The sequence below is a fragment of the Diadema setosum genome, chromosome 10, assembly GCF_964275005.1.
Source record: "Diadema setosum chromosome 10, eeDiaSeto1, whole genome shotgun sequence".
In the NCBI taxonomy this organism is placed as follows: domain Eukaryota; kingdom Metazoa; phylum Echinodermata; class Echinoidea; order Diadematoida; family Diadematidae; genus Diadema; species Diadema setosum.
In genome coordinates, this window is record NC_092694.1 from 33,551,924 (window position 1) to 33,574,002 (window position 22,079).

At 38.0% G+C, this 22,079-nt stretch overlaps 1 protein-coding gene across 1 annotated transcript in view; it reads right to left on the bottom strand.

The window, feature by feature from the left end:
* Positions 1 to 6,137: 6,137 nt before the first annotated feature.
* Positions 6,138 to 22,079, bottom strand: part of LOC140233960 (uncharacterized) — a 143,299-nt gene continuing 127,357 nt past the window's right edge. Inside the window, exons 60-71 of the mRNA XM_072314048.1 lie at positions 21,106 to 21,263; positions 19,998 to 20,084; positions 18,965 to 19,103; positions 17,635 to 17,786; positions 15,834 to 16,041; positions 14,957 to 15,210; positions 14,069 to 14,158; positions 11,210 to 11,405; positions 10,502 to 10,653; positions 10,138 to 10,216; positions 7,992 to 8,079; positions 6,138 to 7,007 (exon numbers count right to left, since the gene is read on the bottom strand). Of these exons, the coding sequence (XP_072170149.1) occupies positions 6,788 to 7,007; positions 7,992 to 8,079; positions 10,138 to 10,216; positions 10,502 to 10,653; positions 11,210 to 11,405; positions 14,069 to 14,158; positions 14,957 to 15,210; positions 15,834 to 16,041; positions 17,635 to 17,786; positions 18,965 to 19,103; positions 19,998 to 20,084; positions 21,106 to 21,263 (1,823 nt within the window). The 3' untranslated portion in view covers positions 6,138 to 6,787. The remainder of the gene's footprint in view (positions 7,008 to 7,991; positions 8,080 to 10,137; positions 10,217 to 10,501; positions 10,654 to 11,209; positions 11,406 to 14,068; positions 14,159 to 14,956; positions 15,211 to 15,833; positions 16,042 to 17,634; positions 17,787 to 18,964; positions 19,104 to 19,997; positions 20,085 to 21,105; positions 21,264 to 22,079) is intronic.

The window sequence follows — 22,079 nt, forward strand, 5'->3', positions numbered from 1 at the left end:
CTCCTCTGCTTTTAATTTGTTTATTTTTTTGCATGTTTTTGTTTTCTCTCTCTCTCTCTCACGTCTACAAGGCAGGGCTCGACACTATTTTTTTTTTCTCTCTCTCTCTGGTGGCCCGTTCATTTCACGTAGGCCCGTTTGAATACACATGATTACATAAAGTCAGTATAGCATAAATTGGTATAAGGAAACTGGATGTTGTGACTTTTGTGAAAGTTCCGAATCAACATTGTTGGAAATGGAGGGGACTGCTAAAATAGCAGCATGTCGTTTGCAGTCTCCCTGTAGTTTGCAGCCACTCTAGGCCTGCTGTACCTTTAAAGTTCACACTGTGGTGGCCCTAATTAATATGCAAAGAACCATAATTATTACCAATCCATTTCGAATCTTAGTAGCCCGATCGGACCACAAAAAGATAATCTGTTTGGAAATTTGGTGGCCCGATATCAATTTTTGGTGGCCCCGGACCATCGCCAGTGTTGACCCCTTGGTTAAGAGATGTGTGGAGGCGCCTACTATTTTACATTGAATAGACTTAAATGAAAGTTCACCGAGTTATCCAGATGAAGGCAGTCTTTCCCGACGGCCTACTTATCAACTGTTCAAAGCGTCTGATTTTATCAAAAATGCTCATTACATCGTTTTAGAGTCTGTCTTCCATGGAATAGTTCTTGTAATGTCGGGTAAGGTCTGTGGTTGGCAGGAACAACCTCTTTATAAGCAGAGCTTATAAGTTTTTATGATACTTTACGCGTTTCTGTAAGAAACAGTAGCCTACGGTACGTATATTTGTGAATTCTTATACATGTACATTGAAAAACAAAAGAAGGCAGAGAAAAAGAAAGACAGGCAGGCAAAAAGAAAGAAAGAAAGAAAGAAAGAAAGAAAGAAAGAAAGAAAGAAAGAAAGGAAGGAAGGAAATGAAAACCTGTGTACACACAATAACGTGCACGGATTATTCAACTGGATGTACAGAATGTATATCCAATCAATATACCCTTGCACTCTATTACGTATGGTGGTCACTTCGAGAAAGAAGTATGGAAAAAAAAATAAAAACAAACCTAAATGACAAGGAGAATAAGGTATAGATTATGTGACTATTCGCAGACAAATTTGAATCAATAAGTACATCAGTCCACTACGTACACAAAGATACAAACACGCGCATACCAACACATCTGACACACACAAAGTTGCTGTGATGACTAAACTGATAAAAGTACATCAGGCGTATTTCCTTCTTATTGCATTTAGTGTGTAAAACAAACACACATCCACACACACATAACAACAAAGTCACAGAACGCTCGCAAAATTATGCAAAGACAAACTTGTATTCACGTCTGACCATCGTGTGAAATTTTAATAACATTCAAGGTGAGATTTTTTCTCAAAACAGAACACTTTACTTGAAGTAATTATCAACACAATTGATCATAAAGAGATGTTAACATGGTGTATTTCTATGACACAAGGAGAGAGCTAAGCTGTGACGGTTATGTCCAAATCAAAATAGCAAATTGTGCCATCTTTGGTGGACTAAAAAAACAAAAGTGCGACAAAGTGAGTTACAGGTCCAAGTTTTTAATTGGCTCATCAGGTCCAACGGTTCGTGGGCGCGTCTTCATCAAAGTCGACCGTCTATGTTACTCAACACAGACTGCAATTCAGGACACATAAATATTGTGTCATTTCAATTTAAGGCTGGAGAGCGAATATTTGTATAATCTGGGGCGATAAATCGCCTACATGATTCACCGAGTGACATATCAAGTAAAACAAATTAAACAACTGCTGGACAAAACGATAACCACATGTAATATCGGGAATTGTAAAACTTTACGGCGGTAAAGGTTCAGTCCACATTTCCCATTCATACAATATCTGTATTCTCAGTCTTGATGGACACATGGTCATGATGGTGGCTGGTGAAGAGTGCGGATACGACAAAAGCCTAGAATCACCTTCCTATCATGGCAGCATCACGTGAGTGAGCGCTAGAAAGTTTTGCAGATCTTGTACGCCTATCAAATGACACCATGATTAATACCTAACTGTAGGAATGCCAATGAAAGTGCGACAATGAAAAGCAGTACATTCTTCAGCTCCAAAATATTTGCAAAACCTTGTTTCAGAATACGTCCCTGGCAGAAATCTCCGTTCATGTAATAGAAAACAATTAACAGTTAAAAGAACAATCTCGACTCTCGGAGAAAAAGCCTTTGTTTCTGCAGCCCCATCTCTCTGGAACGCTCTTCCACTGAGGATCCGATCAGCAGAGACCACTGAAACATTTAAAAAGCTTCTGAAATCACATATGTTCGCATCTTGTTTTGATTGAACTTTCAACGAATTGTTTATTGGGGTATATCTCTATCTATCTCTTTCTCTTTTTCAACCTTCTTATGTACACGCTACGATGTATGCTATTCTTTTTATAATTACGTCCCTCTGCGCCTCAGAATAGGATACTAGATCGAAGGCGCATTACAAATGCTGTACTTATTATTATTAAAGTGGGACAGATCAATTTGATAAAAATATATCGGCCAGATTTGTGAAATGCAATGAAGATCCCCGTTTGTGTCAGTGGCCTGGAATATCCAGATCTGTCTGTAAAACTTTTAATATCTGTGGCTTTGTTGAATATAGTAATTATGAAAATGTAAGAACATGACAGATTATTACATGGAATGTGAGCGTATCATGATGTACAATGAGTGTCAATTTAAGATGTATCTTGCTAATGTTTTTCGCTCAGTTTCAGTGGATTTTGGAAACACGCCATATCCTTGCTTTCTTCATTGTAGTTGTCTCTAGAAACAATATTTTATCACATCTATTAGAAAAGTCCGTCTGTTCGGAGGAGTTACATATAATTTCTTCTTTTTTTTTTTGTAAACCTTGACAGTTTTCCTCCGAGAGGGCTTTCGTGAAGCCAGACGTAGCCAATCTCCACGGAGCATATCCCCCGACGATAAATACACATCTTTCGGTCTACAAATCTGTGTGCTTCGAGTTCAGTATCTATCACATGTTATTGATGCTGAAACTCGGTTGATATACACACATATATTTTTGTATTGGCAGCGTACGGAATCTCACACACTAGATTCAATTGCATGTCTCTGAAGATAAAAATAGCATTCCCTCCCATCATGCATCATTCAAGTTCCTGGTGGTAGTGCATTATGAAGCCATAATGGACATTATCTATAAAACACGTTGTTCCTTTTGTTCCTACACATACTTTGATGTAAATTTAATGTGTAATGCATATTCTAAGCCTTTCATTTTTCAAGATTTCATTAAACCGTATTTTGCTCACTGTATATGCACTCTTTATAATAAAAGTAATTTGAGTCTGTATTCAATTGTGCACCGTTTTGACTGTTGTGGGCCTACACTGTATTCTTTTATACTTGTTTCACAAACCCATACATAGAAACAAACATTGTTTTGTGCAAGATTTGTTAACATGACTCATATGCAATGATGCTCTTACATGTGCCTTTAAAGCTCTAATAGACAACTTGTGTAACTTTCTGTTCTGACATGCACACATGAATATGCGCCTTAAACGACATTGCATCAATTGATGCATTTCTTACGGTAACGTATAAGGAGCTTAGATTACACGGTTTTCATTGACTGCGCCATGATAGGATACATCCATCTTCAAAACTATTTGAGGCATTTGATGTGACGCGTGTTCTTCTCCCCCGATATACATGAGCCATCACAAGATATTTTGTAGTACATGTACATTGTATGTTGCAAAAAATAAGCATCTACATATACTACGTCGAAGATCTATCATGATACAATAATAGCTGCTCTGATCTACAGCCTTTTTTTTATAACTTTTATTTCTAAAATATAAATCATTTCTGTTTATTTTTTATACATACATTTTACAACATTATCAAAATCTCATATACAGAACAAAAACACATGTACACAACTGTCTGGGGATTTTAATAATAATAAGAGTACTTATTAACAAAACATCAAGGTGGTGCAAGCATAAGTGTACATAATATATACATCAAGTGTAAGTGCAATGTGATTTTCTATTGTAGGCAAAGTTGAACTTGCGGTATGAAGTCATCCGGAGATTTCTACCACCTTTGTTCTGCCTCAAGTTACAAATCCGAGTTTTTGCGCACACCCCACAAAACGACTAACAGACAGTCTGAGGCACAGTGTGTACATATACGTCAATTCATTACAAGCATTTCTCTCTCTTGAAAAAGTGAGCGATTGAAAATTCAAGAAAATTTAATTATCAAATACAGAACTTCCCTGTCGGAATGCGCAAACTCTGACAAGGCCGCGAGATTTGTTCGTTCAAAGGAAGGCTGCGAGTGGCGTGCAAACGTGAAAATCTTCGTCTCTCAAGTGGAAGCTACATGATGTGTGTACAGATATTTAACACACACACATACCTTAATTCTCCTATATTATATACAAAAGACTTGTGCTGCACATTCTTCATAAATCATATTGCACACAGATAGAATGGTGATTAAGTCAAGCAATAATCTCTTGATATATCTACTGTACATGAAACTTTCCAGCTCCTCATTACAGCGACAAAACAAAGAAGATTTAAAGGCTGTGTGATGCTGATGTACAATGTATTTACAAATGCAACAGCTTTATGATTTCATTCTTTACAACATTCCAACAAGAACATAAGTACAATATCAGAAAAAACAAAAACAAAAAAACATACCGCTTCCCATCTTGTAAGTCAACTGTTTGCACCTTGGCGAGTACTGCTTACATTAATCTGTCAAATCTGATGCAGGTGTGAACAATTTCAATGCCCTCCATTAAAGCCTAGGTTTACAAATTTGTTCATTAAACATTTGTGTTGTACACTGTGTGCCAGAGCAAACCTGGATCCTAAAATGTCCTTTTTGTCCACAATTCAAAGAGTAAATCCAAAACGACGATGATGATTCTCTAAAGCACAAAACACACACACAATACACACACATCGATTGTCACTCAGCACGATGTCACTCACATCGTTGTTTTGAAGAATTGCACAGTGCATGATCATTGTGCATCTAATACCACTGACACATATTCAAACAAACTGCTTCAGTTTAATGTACATGTATGTCACCTGATCTTTGTTAGGAGGAGAAGGTCTCAGGAAAATATATAACACTATTAAAGGGCTGACAATGAAAGCTTTTCTGCTAAAGTAAACCTAAATATCCATTACCTTCTTTTGGTTTCCAATATGGTAAGGTTTAGTGTTACGGGGGATTTCAGACTCGACACAATCTATACTGTATCTTTTGAAGGCATGGCATAAGAAATCAACATCAGAGTTCAATGGTGTATTCATTCGACTTCTAGAAGTTTTATTCTGTACATATAATTTTTTTTTTTTTTTGAAGATCATACAACTCAGATTGGTTTTACTAGCAAAAGACTCCAAAATCCTTGTGAATCATTATTTTATGCCCCTGAAAATGATGCATCCTACATCATGTAAGACTTCAATGTCTTACTGGCAGACACTGATGGTACATGTAATAGAATATATATGGGAATGACTGAAGTTGATACAAGTCTCACATGGCTATAGAACAAGAGCAAATCATAATTATGATCACATCACAGTCATACAACCATTCAATGCACAATTAATACATTTGACATTGGCCAACATTCACAAAACAATTTTAGCAGGTAAACATAATTTGCACAAGAGACACCCGTTTGAACATACATTGTACCCCTTCTCGTTTGGTCACACGTCCTCCAAAATACTGTACAATGAGATGCAATAGAGCCATCTACAAAAATACATCTTTCAAAACGAAAATACCCTATGACAACATGTATGTCGATACCCTAGTAAACATTACTTCACAGTCGTGAGATTGCATTCTATGTACCACACTACACGTATGTTGGTTGAGGAAATGGATTACCGGTATGAAAGTAGCACATAATATCTTGGCAGCTGCTGCAGCTGACATTGCAACAGCATCGTTTGACCACCAAGTTACTTCAGCCTTCTTTTGGTACTGGCTGGTGCTTAGCCATGTTCTTTGCCCTCACTGGGGACCATCTCCAGCTACAAGTTGTACTTGTACTTTCATATGCATTCTTACTCTAACATTTTCAGTGAAACTGGGATTACAAACAAATTGTCTGTCTTCTTACCAACAAGTTCTTCATCCGGGGACTGTTGCATAAAACGTTTAACCCGAGAAAAACTCTGGTACGAACTGAAAACTCAGGTTAGCATGATTCCCCTATTGACTTTACACAGGAAAACTTCTGTTTAATATCAACCCGAGTTTTTCTCAGGTAAAAAGCTCTTTGCTATAGGTCCCTGGTATCACACATATCCACTGCGTAATGAATGTTGAGTATAGAGAGTAAATGAATATTCATCACAATGGTTTAGTCTCAATTCAATACCTCATGTCTTGTTGCTGCTGTTTTTGTGAGTGTGTGTCTGTTTATCTGTTCTATGCTGGACTGCCAGTGAGGACTAGCCCATTGTCTACAAAGCCAGTGAGAACAGACACATGGGAATTACAACATGACATGAAATGGATGGGACCAAGGCAAAATGATACCAGTGTGTCTTCCTCAGCATGTAAACCCACACAAGGATACACAGTCCCTCAAGTTAACCCATTGAGGATGGGCTGATTTTCCTATAACACACATTTCCCATTGACACCTGCCTGAGAATACTCGTGACTAGTCTTCAACGGGTAAATATCCAGGGGTGTGCTCACTCCAACTATTCTGCTCCGCTGTTTGGAGTCTCTCCATTGTCCGCATTGGCAGGGGGCGTGTCCGCATTGCCGGGTGGAGTGTCCTCTTTGGACCCTTCTTCTGGGTTGCCGGGTGGTTCCTCTGAGTTGCCGGGCGGTTCCTGCGCTGCCCCTCCATCTCCTTTGGGTGTGTCCGCCTCCAGCGTTACCTCTGTCTTGTTGTCTCCCTGGTCTACAGCTAGCCACCTGTTGGAGCAAAAGTGGGGGATATTTATAAGCTGATTTGTAGATCCACTTTGTGAATGAGCAGAAAAAGGTAATTTGTCATACAAGGCAATTATTTTTTCTTTTCTAATCCCCCGAGTTAAGTACGCCCATCTGTGATATAATCATTATTCATGCAATCCTTACAAACAGTGCTTGCCAACACATCCATCTGACAGCAGCAGTGTTCAATAAAAGCCTAGTATTTGAAGATAAAAGAGACAAATTGCCAATGCATTCCCAGCAAAACACTGAAATGTGTATGCTTCCCCAATTATTAACTGATGGGCCATTCTGATCATTCTGAGTTAAAATTGATTATAAAGTTGATTTCAACTGTAAGCCTGTGTAGTAAGGAAATTTAAAATCGATTTTATCTTTTGATAAAATGGGGCCCTGGTATATGCAGCCAAGTTCATTCTTTCTTTCCCAATGAATTCCATAAATTGTTCTGTCAGGCAAGCTCATGCATTATGTTGCTTTGAAAACAAGTGGAGTTTCTAACCAACTCATAAAAAAAGGAAGGTCACTGGGGAAATGTGTACATGATTCAATTACAAACTGGTTTATTTCTGCCCACTATATCTACTGTACATGTACATGCAGTATAGCCTATACTCATGTACAATTGTAAATCATTGATGTAAAAATCACAAACTGGCAACTTTACCTATTGGGGGTGGGGGCAGGGTGTTGCTAAGCAACAATGGATAGGCCCTACAGTACCCACACTAACCTTTACAATGGACGTACCTTGCATGAAAAAAATACTTTGCACAGCCACAATATACATGTACATGTAAATTACACATGTACATGTACGTACGCACTGTAAGTAAAACCGTGCTTTTAGTGATGCCTGCTACATTATACCACATCTGCAAATGTTATGTGTATGGTGGTAGTGAGAAAGAAAAAGAAGGAGAAGGAAAAAAAAAGGCCAACAACACTCCTAAGTGTACTTACTGGTTACATCCAAAACTGAAAGTCTTCTCATCCACACCATTTGATGGCATTTCCGTGACGATCACTTTCTCCAGGTACCAGCCAGATTCTGGAAGACATCAAAGTGACATTCATGTAGGAAAAGGATTATGAGATACGTAAGTATCGGGACAAACAGAAATTCATTCATCAACCAAATCGTCCAAAATTTTGCCTTTGCCAGCCACAATACACAAGTTCACAGGATACTCTTTGTTTGGTTTTGGGCAGGTTCTAAAAGAGCAGACTCTACGCTTCAAAATGATGTTCATGCATGTACAAAGGGATTTTCCTTACCTACTAAATGTATCTTAGTAATGAAAAGAAAGTAAACATTCTGGAAAACTGTTAATGATTATCGAGGCTCTGCAGTTCAGAGTCTATTCCAAGTGCTTAATCTCACCAAGCTGTGCTCTGGGAAAGTAATGGGACAAAAAACAGGAATGTAAAACTCTGCAGCAACCACAATAAAGAGAAATGAAAGGGAAATTGACATTTTCCACACCTATTAAGCACATTCTTTTCCTCACTTAATACTAACTTTAAATGCAGTAGCACCATCCTTTTAAAAGCCTTTAGAGTTGAAAGTGAGGAGTGTGTAAAGCATTTTTTTTTTTTTTTAGAAATGAAAAGGGGTCTCTAAACATACCTAATCGCACCATTCTCTAAAGAAAAAAATTTAAAACTTGCAAGAAACACAATTTCCCATTTGTTTCATGTTTCCAATATGTATAATAATGTCGAACAAGAATTGCTCTTTCAGAAAATATAAAAACTGAAGATACACGTGTAGACTAGCATGACTCATTTCACCTATTTTGAGTCGTCACGCAAAATCAGAGGGAACGACTTTTTGTTGGCTTTGTGATGCACGGTCACATGATCAATTGGAATTCATTGCTTCTTGGACTGAGAAATTGTCCAATCCGATGTTACAGTATTTGAAACCAAACAAGCATGGTTCTAACAGGGTTTAGGTTGGTACACTGTATGTGAGCAGTTAGCAATGTATAGGGCCTACTACAGTGTACCTGTTGAGTGTAGTGGGGTTTAATAGGGGTATAACAATGCACACAGGGGAACCTCTTAACCCTTACTGTACTGGGCTATTTGGCTCCCCCCCCCCCCCCCACTGATCTCGGAAACGCAATGTCCGATGAACTTGAAAATTTGCATGCTGATAGATCTTCGCGTGCTGAATCTGATGGTGTAATTTATTTTAATCAATTATGCAAATTTTTTGCATAATTAGCTAATTAATTATTCATAATGCATATTTTATGCATTTGGGGATATTTTCATAATTTCAGCCTAAGGATAAGAGTTATTTGAATCATCTATGTGGATAAAAACTCAATTTCACCCTCAGAGAGAGAAAAAAAAAGAGAGAAAAAAAAAACAACTTTTTTGTTATGTTTTGTATTGTTTTTATTTCTTATGTTTTCTATTGTTTTATATGCCTTATGTATATCATTGTTTCTAAACTTTGCACAATTTATTTCAGAAAAATATAGAAGCATGAACCAAGTGGAAAACCAATTCCTGAGCAAAATTTATAAAGTAATGCAAGCCATGGTCTATTGACAGTATGTAACTGTACACAAATATATGCAGCGATTAGCCGTTTTAATGACATGCGCATACTAATTGGCCCATAGCACCCCCTAGGTAGGTCCGATATGGACAAATGTGGTATCAAAATGTGCGCAAGACTTCAGGGGGAAAAGTCATGAAGCGAGAATCCGAAATTCCCAGCGGTCGCGATGCAATCGCCAAAAGTATGGAGGAGGCCTCCCAGCCCCCCCCCCCCCCCAGTGCAGTTAGGGTTTTAACTCGTTGAAGACTAGTTCAGAGTATACAAACTTGTACTTGGGCAGGTGTCTATGGAAAATGTGTGCTATATATCAATTCGTCCTCAACAGGTTAAGAGTGAGCTGCTTGGCACCCCTGTAATTTCCTCATTATATCAGAGATAAAAGAAACGGTTAAAAACACAAATGGGACCTGCAATATGTCCTCTTTACATCAGGTGTCTCATTATATCTAACCTGGCTATAATGAGGTTCCAGGGTATCATGACAGTATGTACAGTACATAAACTCTGTGGGCCATGGCCATTGAACTTTACCTGGCGTGGATCCATCATGTCCCACAATGCATTGCATGATGTCCCCGACAGACACGCTCTCTATGGTGAAAGCATCGACCTGCAAGTTTGAGAAGAGGAAAATGACGATCCTACGCTACAGAGTATCCAATCAGAACACATCATGTAAATCTATATCATACACTATGAAATACATGGTAGGATATTAATTTCATTTTTGTGTTTATCTGAGACTGTTCAGAGTCTGAGCAGATACTCTTTGCAACACATTCCACTACGGCACAATTGATATATAATATACACAAGCAATTTATGATATACTGTACATGTATATAGCAGTAGCAGCATTATTTTTTCTGTAACTCTGTATTTAAATCACACTTACCGCTCCTTTCTCAAAGACTTTCTTGTCCTCGCCCCAGACGAGCTGCCTCTTGCCCGTGTCGCCATGGTTACCGACCAGCATGACATACGCCTGACTCGAGGTTTCTCCGTTCTCCTCGTTACCGGTGTGAATTTCAACCTTGTAATGCATAACTGGGAAGGGTTGATGGGTTGATAACAACGGAATGACATCCATTAGACCAGAAAAGTGAAGCTCGAATGCATCATTTAGCAACAAGGAGTTTTAAGTAGAGTCACATACTGCAATTTCTTATCGGCAACAACAGAAAAAGAGAAACAATCATTCTAATACCTATTCGTAATTTCCAATCTACAAAAGAATGATAGAGCTTGTCAATCAGTGAAATGCAGAGCACAATTACTTCTAAATGTACTACACATTGTAGGGTTCACTGACGGTATGCTCTTGTTGAAAGCTTTTAGGAACATCTGACTTTATAATATTTTAATAAACAAAAAAACAGATACAACTTGAGTCACTCCCAAATGGCAGAAGTTTATATTCTCCTCATGAAGACATATCATGATGATACATAATAAGCTTTATATATCTGGTAAAATGGTGTTCAGTAAAATTACAATAGTAGGTATCAAATTTATCAACTACATTTGTATCCTGATGTAGCACAACATTTACTGACATACAGAACAATGTATTCAAATCATGAAAATACACATTGTACGATACCTTTCTCTGGAGGAATGTCAGGCCTTATTGTAGGGAGTTCAAGGACAGGACTGTCCACCTCCTCATCTTTCTCCTCCCTCCCTTCTGTCTCTCCACTCTTCTCACCGCCCTCTCTCCAGACGTTGGAAGACCATTTCAGCCAACGCTCGACGAAAAAGTGGAATTCCTGCATAGTGTCTTTATCCTTCATTTTTATCTGGGAGGTAGAGGAGGAGGAGCAGATTAAAGAATGATTATTTCTTACACATATTGCACATGAAAATAGGGAAATGGTGTACCAGCAAAAAGTGAGTCTGAAGAGAATGGGTAATATTGACAAGCACAGCTGTAAAACTTTGACAAAAATTGAATAAGAATTTAAAGAGATGTCATGAGCTTTTGAAGAAAAAAAATGAGTTTTCATCAGTTGTTGTTGTTGTTGTTTTTTTTTTGTACAGGATCATTGGAACATGCCGATTTCATGACACTGTTATTATGTGTCATCAACTCAGCCATATTTGCACATTGTATCATCTATTTAATAGTAGCAGAACATCACAATATCATAACTTCCCTCATTTGTATCTGATTTTCATCAAATGTTCACTGTTGTGCTTGTAAAATTGTACTTTTACTTTTCAAATTGATTTTTAAGTGGTCCAAAATTACCCTGAGGGTATTCATGATATTTCCTTTGTATTGGTATAACAAAGTAGCAACTTGTTTCTGTCATTTAATTCTTTGTTTTGCATTTGTATGTTCTACATCTTTGTAGCCCATAAGAAGTTTGTTAGCTCACGCACAATGATGCCCACATACAATGTATGAAGTATATAGTCAATGAAGACCTGACACTGACACTTATTCAACATGCTCATACTATTTCATTGCATGCGATGTGTATACCGTATGTCCCAAAAAAATTACAACGGGACCCTTCGCAATGATATCTTTAAAAATAGTGAATCAATCCAAATACAAATTCAGGGTATGAAACTACAACTTATTGCCCATATCCTACAGAAAACCCCATTCGATTTGCTTCAGTGGCCAAAGAGAAATGAAGAATTTTGTAGAGCATGTCAAGAATCTCTTCACTCCAAGTTCTGTCTATTGTATTCACACACAAAAGCATAGAAGTGCTAAACTTGGAAGAATCAGACTCATGACATGCTTTACAACTTTTCACATTTCTCTGTGACCACTTAACCGAATTGAATGGGGTTTTCTGCAAAATAGAGCTAAGATGTTATATCTTAAGACCCTGAAGTAGCATTTAGACAGTTTAATCATATTGGGTGTTATCAATGCGAAAATTTGATTGTAATTCTTTTTGGGACATACATTTGTACTGTACAGTGGAATGGTGAGACATACAGTGTACAGTAGAGACATCTCCATTTTTAGTTTATGATTACCTTCCGCTATAAGGTTGCCAATGCTCAAGAAGGTTTTGGAGCGCAAATCAAGGAGGTGCTTGCAAGTTACGTGCAGGTCAATAGGCAAAAAAAAAGGGGGGAAAAAAAAGAGAAAAACTAGAAATGTCGCTATGGCGACTGATGCCTCCGCCATAATGTATGATTCTCCCAATAGGTGTAGTGGTACAATGTCTTCACAATGTGTTATGACAGCTTCACAAAACTGACAAAATATTGAAATGACAGGTTTGTCAGAAATATCTTGAATGTTCACTTTCCTTGAACTAGGTTTACTATAATTGTCTAAGAGTGCAGGTACCTGTATTTGGGGAATTGAGAACTTTTACTTGACTTGAGTGTAATTACAGTATAAAATATATATATACATTTGCATTTAAACCTGACCTTTGACCCTTAACCTTTGACCTTCTGGCTGGAAATTTCTCAGAGAATCTCCATTAGGCAATACATGTATATATCAAGTTTTAGTTTTAAAAATAATAATGTAAGCATTGCATATACTAGTATATGAGGGAAATAGTAAAATTTTGAGGAGTTGACCTTGACCTTTGACCCCCTGACTAGTGACCCATGACCCCTACATTCCCTAGAAAATCCCTGCCAGTCAGTACATGTGTATGTACCAAGTTCCATGAAGATACATTAAACCATTTGCAAGAAAAGTGAAATTGTAACATATTCACCTAACCTTTGACCTTTTGACCTTTGACCTTATGACATGAAACTCTCTCTGGAGAATCTTTATGCAGTAGTAGATGTCTATAATAAGTTTCAAGATAATACCTTCGGGCATTGCATGGATATGGGGGAAATAGCAACGTTTTTAGCATTTGACCTTGACCTTATGACCTTTGACCTCTTGCCAATGTCACTAAAATCTACTCAACTAATTGCCCCATCATACATCATCCTTGGACCAAGTTTGGTGAAAGCTGCTTCATCCAGCTTAGAGTTATCACGTAAACAGATAAATTTTAGGATTTGACCTTGATCTTTGACCTTTGACCTCTGTCCAATTTCACTCAAAACCTAATCAAGTAATTGTCCCATCATACATCATCCTCAGACAAATTTTGGTGAAATTTGCTGAATTCAGTCTTGAGTTATCGCGTAAACAGATACAATTTAATGATTTGACCTTGACCTTTGACCTTTGACCTTTGGCCGATTTCACCCAAAATCTAATCAATCACTTGCCCCATCATACTTTATACTTGGACCAAGTTTGGTAAAATTCCAGTCAATATTACTCAAGTTATCGCGTAAACGAATGCGGACGGACGTACGTACGGACGTACGGACGTACAGACGTACGGACGTACGGACGTACGGACGGACGGACGGACGGACAACCCGAAAACATAATGCCTCCGGCACCACTTCGTGGCGGAGGCATAAAAAAGAAAAATCCAAGTATTAAAAGCGATGACACCAGTCCTACCTTCTTCAGGAACATCTGGGGTGGATTTGTATCGTCTTCATCCAGGGAGATGCGGATCTTGTAGATGGGTCCAATCTCTCCGACATCAATCTACAGGGAGCAAAGTATGATGACGATAACGGTGATGATGACTTGATTTGAAAAAGACATCTGGCAGCATTTGGCTCATAATTCAAGGTAACACAAATGTGAATCAGTTTGTGTGATATTATAATGAAAAACAAATTAAACATGTAAAGTCTGCATCTTTGCAGTGGTGTAACTTTATTTCTTTCAGGCTCAGTTCAATATTGTAGACAGACACATGCATCCACACACAGAAATCCATACACACACTACACATCAGAACAAAACACTCGTCCATGGATTTAAACATGGAAGAAGATTTTAACCTTTTTAAAAATGCATCACAGGAAAGACCTTTTAATCTGAAGGCTGCAATCTTAAAAGATGATACAGTTGACCATATGTGCATTCTGGTTATGTATGCTGGTGTTTCTTGGCAGATACAGCTACTAGTTTTAAAATGAGATCTTTAGATCTGTTGTTTTTGATCATTAACCAAGGCAATCAAAAGATAATTATGGCCGGTATACCCCTTGATGTCCACTACATTGAGATGTCAAGGTTTGTGAACTTGTACAATTAAGTACAACTATTTCCTCAAAAGAAAAAGTAGAAACAAATGCACAACAAAACTCACTGCTTATAGCCATGGTGAGGTACAACACTGGGGAGTTCCCCGGCAGAATTATGATGTGTGAAAATTCCACACATTATCTATGCCTATCTAAGGACTCAGAATCAGAGGGACTGTAATGGTCTAAAATTTCTGAACATAATATACAGACTAAATATCACTGAAATGGTCTGCAACGGTATGCTCACATCGAATTTCTTGGTCACTCCTGGTGGATACAACATTGCATCGCCTCCCCCTCCTCCATCATCGCCTGCTCCCTCGGCCTCCCCGTTCTCCAATGGAACAGTCCTGCTGGTGCCCTGACTTCCATAGGCTGTCACGTGCAGCTTGGAGTTGCAGCCCATTCCATCATCAGATCCGGGGGTGAGCCATAACGCCCAAGACCCCTTCGACCCTGACTCCTCCTCATCTCCCTCTTTTGCAGTCGACTTGCCCTGACCTGGAAGGAGAAAAAAGAGGAAAACATGAAGGAGTTGGGATGGAGCGGCCTTACTGTAATAAATGGAAATCCTAATTTCATTTCACCATCATCATCTTCAAAGAACCTCTAAAAACTCACTTGTTTCATTAACTTAAATGTTTCATAACAATCCAACAGTAAAGCACATTTGAACATGTACGTTTATGGAAAATGCGCTGTGCAAATGTATTATTATAATTATTGTATTACTTATGGCATATAAAAATGACAAAGACAAGAGAAAAGTTACCAATTCATAGGTCATATAAACTTTGTGTGTAAGCTCAAATTCAAATATATAAAATATATCCATGACATTCATAGTTTTAAAAATGTATGTGTATTCCTCCTGCAACCTCCATTGCATAAAATATACACAACATGAGGAAATTTCAGATGTGAATGTGCAGTGCCAAACTGTGGCCCATTATCACTAACACCTGTCAATAATTAGAGAATTGGAAGTTCTTGCAGAGTTGTAGAACATATATCATAAAGTTTCTCTGCAGTGGAGATTGATATATCATTATTGTTGTTGTCATTATTGTCATTCTCTGCAGTAAACTGTTCATCTGTTGTGTTCTCATCTTTTCATCTCTCACCTTCCACGACCAGTTCTCTCTCCGGGCTCGCATCTTCCGTCATGCCGACCCACTCGTTGCAGGGGAGGACGTACGACTCCTTCGAGTTGGTGGGGGACACGGTGATCGTCTCCGGCAGCCACGCGTCGTCTGCTTCGTCCGATTCCACCGCAATGAGCGCCCTCTCTAGCTTGCCGATGTCCACAGCTTCCAGCACAAACACATCCTCCTGGGAGTAAAATATTACATGTACATCAATTGCTGTCATGAACATATGGCTGGAAATGACATGAGTGAAAAATACAGCCTTGCAAATCAATACAATAAGTTGATGTTGCATCTAATATACTTCTTTTTTTTTTAAGCCTAGCCTCTATCCTTATATATAAAAAATTGTAATATCAGTTAAACTCGCCTAAGTCGACGTCGCATATGTCGAATAATCGCGTAAGTCGATGATTTCAAAAAGTCCCGATTTTTCCCCATTCACATACGTGTATTAATTCACTCACAAGTCGAATTTTGTAAGTCGAATACTCGCCTAAGTCGATGAAATTCCACGAACACTTTCAAGGAAAAACCATTGAATTCACTGTGCCTAAGTCGAATAAGATTTTATTGTGTAATAAATCACTGTCATTTATTATTCATTATTTATTACTCATCATTATTTTGTTTGTCAGATGAGTTTGAGGTGACCAAAAAAAAAAATGATCTAAAATCAAAATTCAAAGCGATCGCATGGGATCGTTTAACTCTCTTCGTATTTGGAGGTCCGCTGGTACAGCCCTGTCAGCTGTCGCGCTACGTACGTACAGCGTTCGTACAGTACACATGCGTTCATTTACATGTACAGTATTGAGCTTGCAGTGTACATGTAGCTTGCCATTTGCAGCGCTGTGCAGTGGAGTGGTATAATGGATGAAGCTGCTGAGTTTTCAAAGCGGAAAGTAGGGGGAAAGTTACGGGCACGGGTAAATCGGAATTGCACCTCTACACGCATTTCAAGCCATGGTATGGTAAACTGGAATCAATCACTGCTCAAATATGGTTCATATTCACTTCCCCCGAGGTTTAACAAGGGTGTAAAGTAATCGGACCTGTGCCAATACTAATGCACTGTCCATGCAAAGTTAGCCGCGGCCCTGCTGGGCGACCCGTGCTGCGGCACACCGCTCCAGCTCTCGGCTCCAGAGTAGACAACATACATGTACATTAAACATACATATATATGTACCTGTGGTGAAACTGTAAGTCGATTTTTTTCGACTTACGCACAAGTCGAAAATCGCCTAAGTCGATGTGTTTTGCTCAGTCCCGAGAAGATCGACTTATGCGAGTTTAACTGTATCTCCCTTTAACTTTTTAATCCCACTTTATTACTGTTTCTAAACATGTACACAGTGCAAACAGAACATCTTTCAATCTCACTTTTACGTCCATCTGTTTGTATCGGGCAACTTCTTTTTTTTCTCTCTCTTTCTTTCTTTTGCTCTAACCCCCTCCCTCTGGAGGATATACATGTACATTTGTACAATAATTCTTTCATGTCCTGACAAAAAAAGAGGCATCTGTCATATAGGAATGAACGATGCAACACTGAAATGTTATTTGACGTTAAACTGTTAACAGTCCTGACACATCATAAAAATTTTCTTTTGTGTGTGTGTGTGAGGAATTGAGAAATATGCCAGAGTTAAGAGCAGGACAAATTACTGCTACAAAGTCCATGGCCTCATCAACGAAATAAGATTAACTTGATTTTATATCCATAAGAGAACCAAGCACAAGGAAAGCACAAGATTAAAGATTCATTTCTAACCTGTCCCTGCTGGAAGGCTGTCTCAAGGTCCGCCTTCCACAGGTGTCGTCTACCGGTGTCTCCGGCATCGCCGATGAGTTTGATGAACACGTTGGCATTGCTCCAGGATCCAGTTTCATCCTTGGTCGTGGTCTTGACTTCATACTCCACAACTGTCAAAATATCACAGGGTATCAGAGATCACCAGAGCAATGTCCAATCAAGACAACAACAGAAGATGGCACACACACAAAAAGCACAAAAATTGGTATATTTTCAGACATTTACTTGAAAACTGTGTAAGGAATAACAACAGAACATCTAGGACAAAGTCTAGAACTACCCATCTCCTTGGAATTATGAAACAATAGTCAGTGTACTGTGATATTTATATTCCTTTTATGAGTTCTAGACATTGCAATGCACAAAAGACATTTCATGCACTTCTGATTACAGAACAAACCACAGAAATCTTCTCTGAACTTCACTGTGGAGTTCCAAAAGACATCTTTAGTAGTGCTGCCTGTTCAAGATTTCTTTAGGAGGGAAAACTTAAAATTTGTGTTATCTTATACACACGCTAGATGATTTGACTACACCGGTAATATTTGACAAGTAAGCTTACAATCCTGCTATTCACTGCCTTTACTTTCCTACTCGTTTTTTAGAAACATTTGTTTGTTTACTCATTTTCAACTATCTACATGTATTCATTCATTCATTCATTCATTCATTCATTCATTCATGTATTCATTCATGTATTCATTCATGTATTCATTCATTCATTCATGTATTCATTCATGTATTCATTCATTCATTCACTCATTCATTCATTCATTCATTCATTCACTCATTCATTCACGTATTCATTCATTCATTCACTCATTCATTCATTCATTCATTCATTCATTCACTCATTCATTCATTCATTCATTCATCCATCCATTCATCCATTCATCCATTCATCCATTCATCCATTCATCCATCCATCATCCATCTGTCAAGCCAGAAATCAATTCCTCCATACATACTGTACTATTATCAGCATTCAATCATTCATTCAATCATTCACTCATTCATTCATTCAATCAATCAATCAATCAATCAATCAATCAATCAATCAATCAATCAATCAATCATTCATTTATTCACTCATTCATTCATTCATGCATCCATTCTCCCATTTACTGATTCATCCATACACCCATCTATATTTCTACAATGTATTCATTCATTATTTTCCATTCTTCCATCCTTTGAACCCATTCTAATATCCATTCCAATTCAATAATTCCTTCATTCATGCACAATATACTTATTTGACAGACTGGTGACCAAATCTCTGACCCACCTGGCAGAGGCTGCTGACCATCCTTCAGTGTGGGCACCTCCTTGGCCAGTGATGTGGCACCACTTTTCTCGCTCTCCCCAAGGCGACACTCTGGCCGGTAGACAAGCTCCTCCTTAGTGTCTTGGTCAACTAGCCGGACCTGAGAACGAAAGATAAATGGATATTCTTAAGATATTACCCGATCATGCATCAACTGTCCATGCAAAGGATTAGTGTTATGTTGTATAGGAATTAGATTGAAAAAATATCTATATCTAGAACAATAACAATTCTGCTTGTACTACTACAAAAAGGATAATGATGATGAAAATGGTAAAAAAGAAAAATGACATTATCAATAATCATATTATTGAAGAACAGCGAAATTGTAGAGGCATTTTTTCATGATGCATCAACCTGTTTGATATATGCTCAACAGAACTACATTTGTATGTATATTCAAGAACAATGATTATGGACACCAACAGATATACATATTGTATATACCAATATTAATACACTTTTACTACTTCTAAAACTGATAATGATCAGTAGTATGAGAGTGTGAGTAACAGTAATCATAACTTTTACAGTGATAGAAGTTCTCTGTTTTCAACTTTCTTGAATATTTCAGCAATATAATACAAATGTGTAAATCAAACACAGTAATATTTAATACAGTCACAAGACATGAACAAGATAAGAAATATTTAATAGTTAATAACACCAATGATCCTACAACACACAAACACGCATTATATGACAATAATGATATCACTAATACATTAATGATAAAAATAACAATCATCATCATTATCATCATCATCAGACTATCAGAATCATCATCATTATCACCATAGCGATAACCACTACCTGCATTAATATGCACAAAATATACCACAGAAAAGGATTATGCGCCACTATTCAGTATAGAAAAACATTACCAGTTATAAGTACATTGTATACTGTATCCCTGATTCATTACAGTATGAAACCACAGGATACATAACAGTCAAACATGAAAACCACAACAATGAAAAGGGGAAAACCCTACCGTGTCTACATGGATGACTTGGTTTCCTCCTGAGTTGTTGTGGTCAAGTCTGATCTTCGTGATGGCTGCAATTCCCTCTACTTTAATCTATCATTAGAGATGAAGCATAACACACAGGAACATTTTTACAAGTGTATCTCACGTACAACAGGCACAGAGCAGCAGAATGGATGTTGCAAAACTTTTCAATGGTGTATTGTGAATGTGATAAGATAATGCTGCAAGAAATCATGAAAGAAAAGTGTAATCTACTAATCTTAAAATCAAGAAAAAAAAATCCCTTTTGGCATTCTAATAAGATTATACAGTCAATAGACTGTTACAGGAAGCACTACATGTATCTATTTTTACTGTATGTTGATACATGTTTGTGCAAGTACAAGTTGTATTACCACTCTTTTGCCATTATGATTTGCTTTACAGGGCCACTGAGCAAGTAACAAATGATTGTGAAGAGCAAAAAATGATGGGACTGGTAGCTCTTTGTCCCCTATGTAGAACTAGGCAAGGAGAATAAAGTACATCTGTACCTTGCCCAGGGACTTAACTGTTGATGATGGGGACTTGAAGCAGGGACCCAATGACTGAGTGCCTGTGGTCTTATCCATTGAGCTATTGTACAACCACTTGAAATAGTCAAGAGATTCATTACGCACCATGAATGCATTAGTGAATGACATACAGTAACATCGCTAGGCTCACAAGACCTTTTTATCTAAAAAATGTCACATGTTCAGGAGAGCAAAAAACATGAAAGGCAAAGCACTACACTTGTACCTCAAACAGCCTTTCTTTTGACATGCTGTGGTGGCTTCATTATTGGGGTAAGACATCTACATGTAGGATTTGGACAGGACATCACTTAACTGAATATCTGTCCATTAATCCAAGAAAGTAATTTTCATCAAAATTTGAGATACAAGGTCTTGTCACCCTAGCAACGATTTACACTTGTACAGTGTACATGTATGACTGAAGGTTAACATATCATGAGCATGAATGTAAATATACAGTACAATGCATTTCACAATGTTGCTCTTACTTGTACATGCACATGTACATGTATTTGTTCCTGCTTAGCTGTTATGATACGACAAAAAACCCCAACCTTGCATTCTGTTTCCTGGCCCGGCTGGAAGCCATCCTCCGGTGCCAGATGATGCGGTCCCGATGAAGTCTTGCCATCACAGACGGTGAGATGTAGATTGGCGGTGAACGATGATGGTGAGTTCTCCGCCGTCTTGACGAACACTGCCCAGTCTCCCTCTAAAATGGAAAGAAAAGAAGAGGAATCACAAAACAATTATTTTTCCCCTTTTCTTTTAATACAGATGACAGATTAAAACAACTGCACAAGGAAATATTATGTTCAGAACCAATAATACAGCTGCTCAGTAATACTATGTTAACCTTTTGTGCCAGTTTCTTTCTTTATGTAAAACATCATATCTTACACTGCAAATGTTACATGGAATGCATTTTTTAAGTATGTACATATCGTCGCTGGGGTGACAAGACCTTGTACCTCAAATTTTGGTGAAAATGACTTTTTTGCATTAGTGGTCAAATAATCGGTTAAGTGATGTCCTGTCCAAATCCCAGCTGTCTTACCCCAAAAATGAAGCCACCACGGCACGTCAAAGGAACGGCTATCCCATTCAGTATAGTGCTTTGGCCGCCATGTTTTTTGGCTCTCCTGAACATTTGACATTTTTGAGATACGAGGTCTTGTCGCCCCAGCGACGATATGTATCTCATCTTGCATGGTGACCTAAAATTTGAGGGAGTTTTTAATGCAAATGCATATGGATAAATTACCGGGAAGTAAAACTGTAGAAAACAGAAATTTGAGCCAGATTCAAGGAAAGGAAAACAAAAAGCCTCCATAATGTATTCCATGGATCTTTGAAAATGCCACTTGCTTGGCTCTGGTATGCCATTATACAGTGTACAGGTACCTGCAGATACATATTGTTTAAAGGTGATGGCTAGTAACTGATCAGTGGGAATCAGTGGGAATGCTGGGGGATGATTGTTCCAATCCTTGTGGGATCCATTTAAGAGTACATTATATGTCTATTG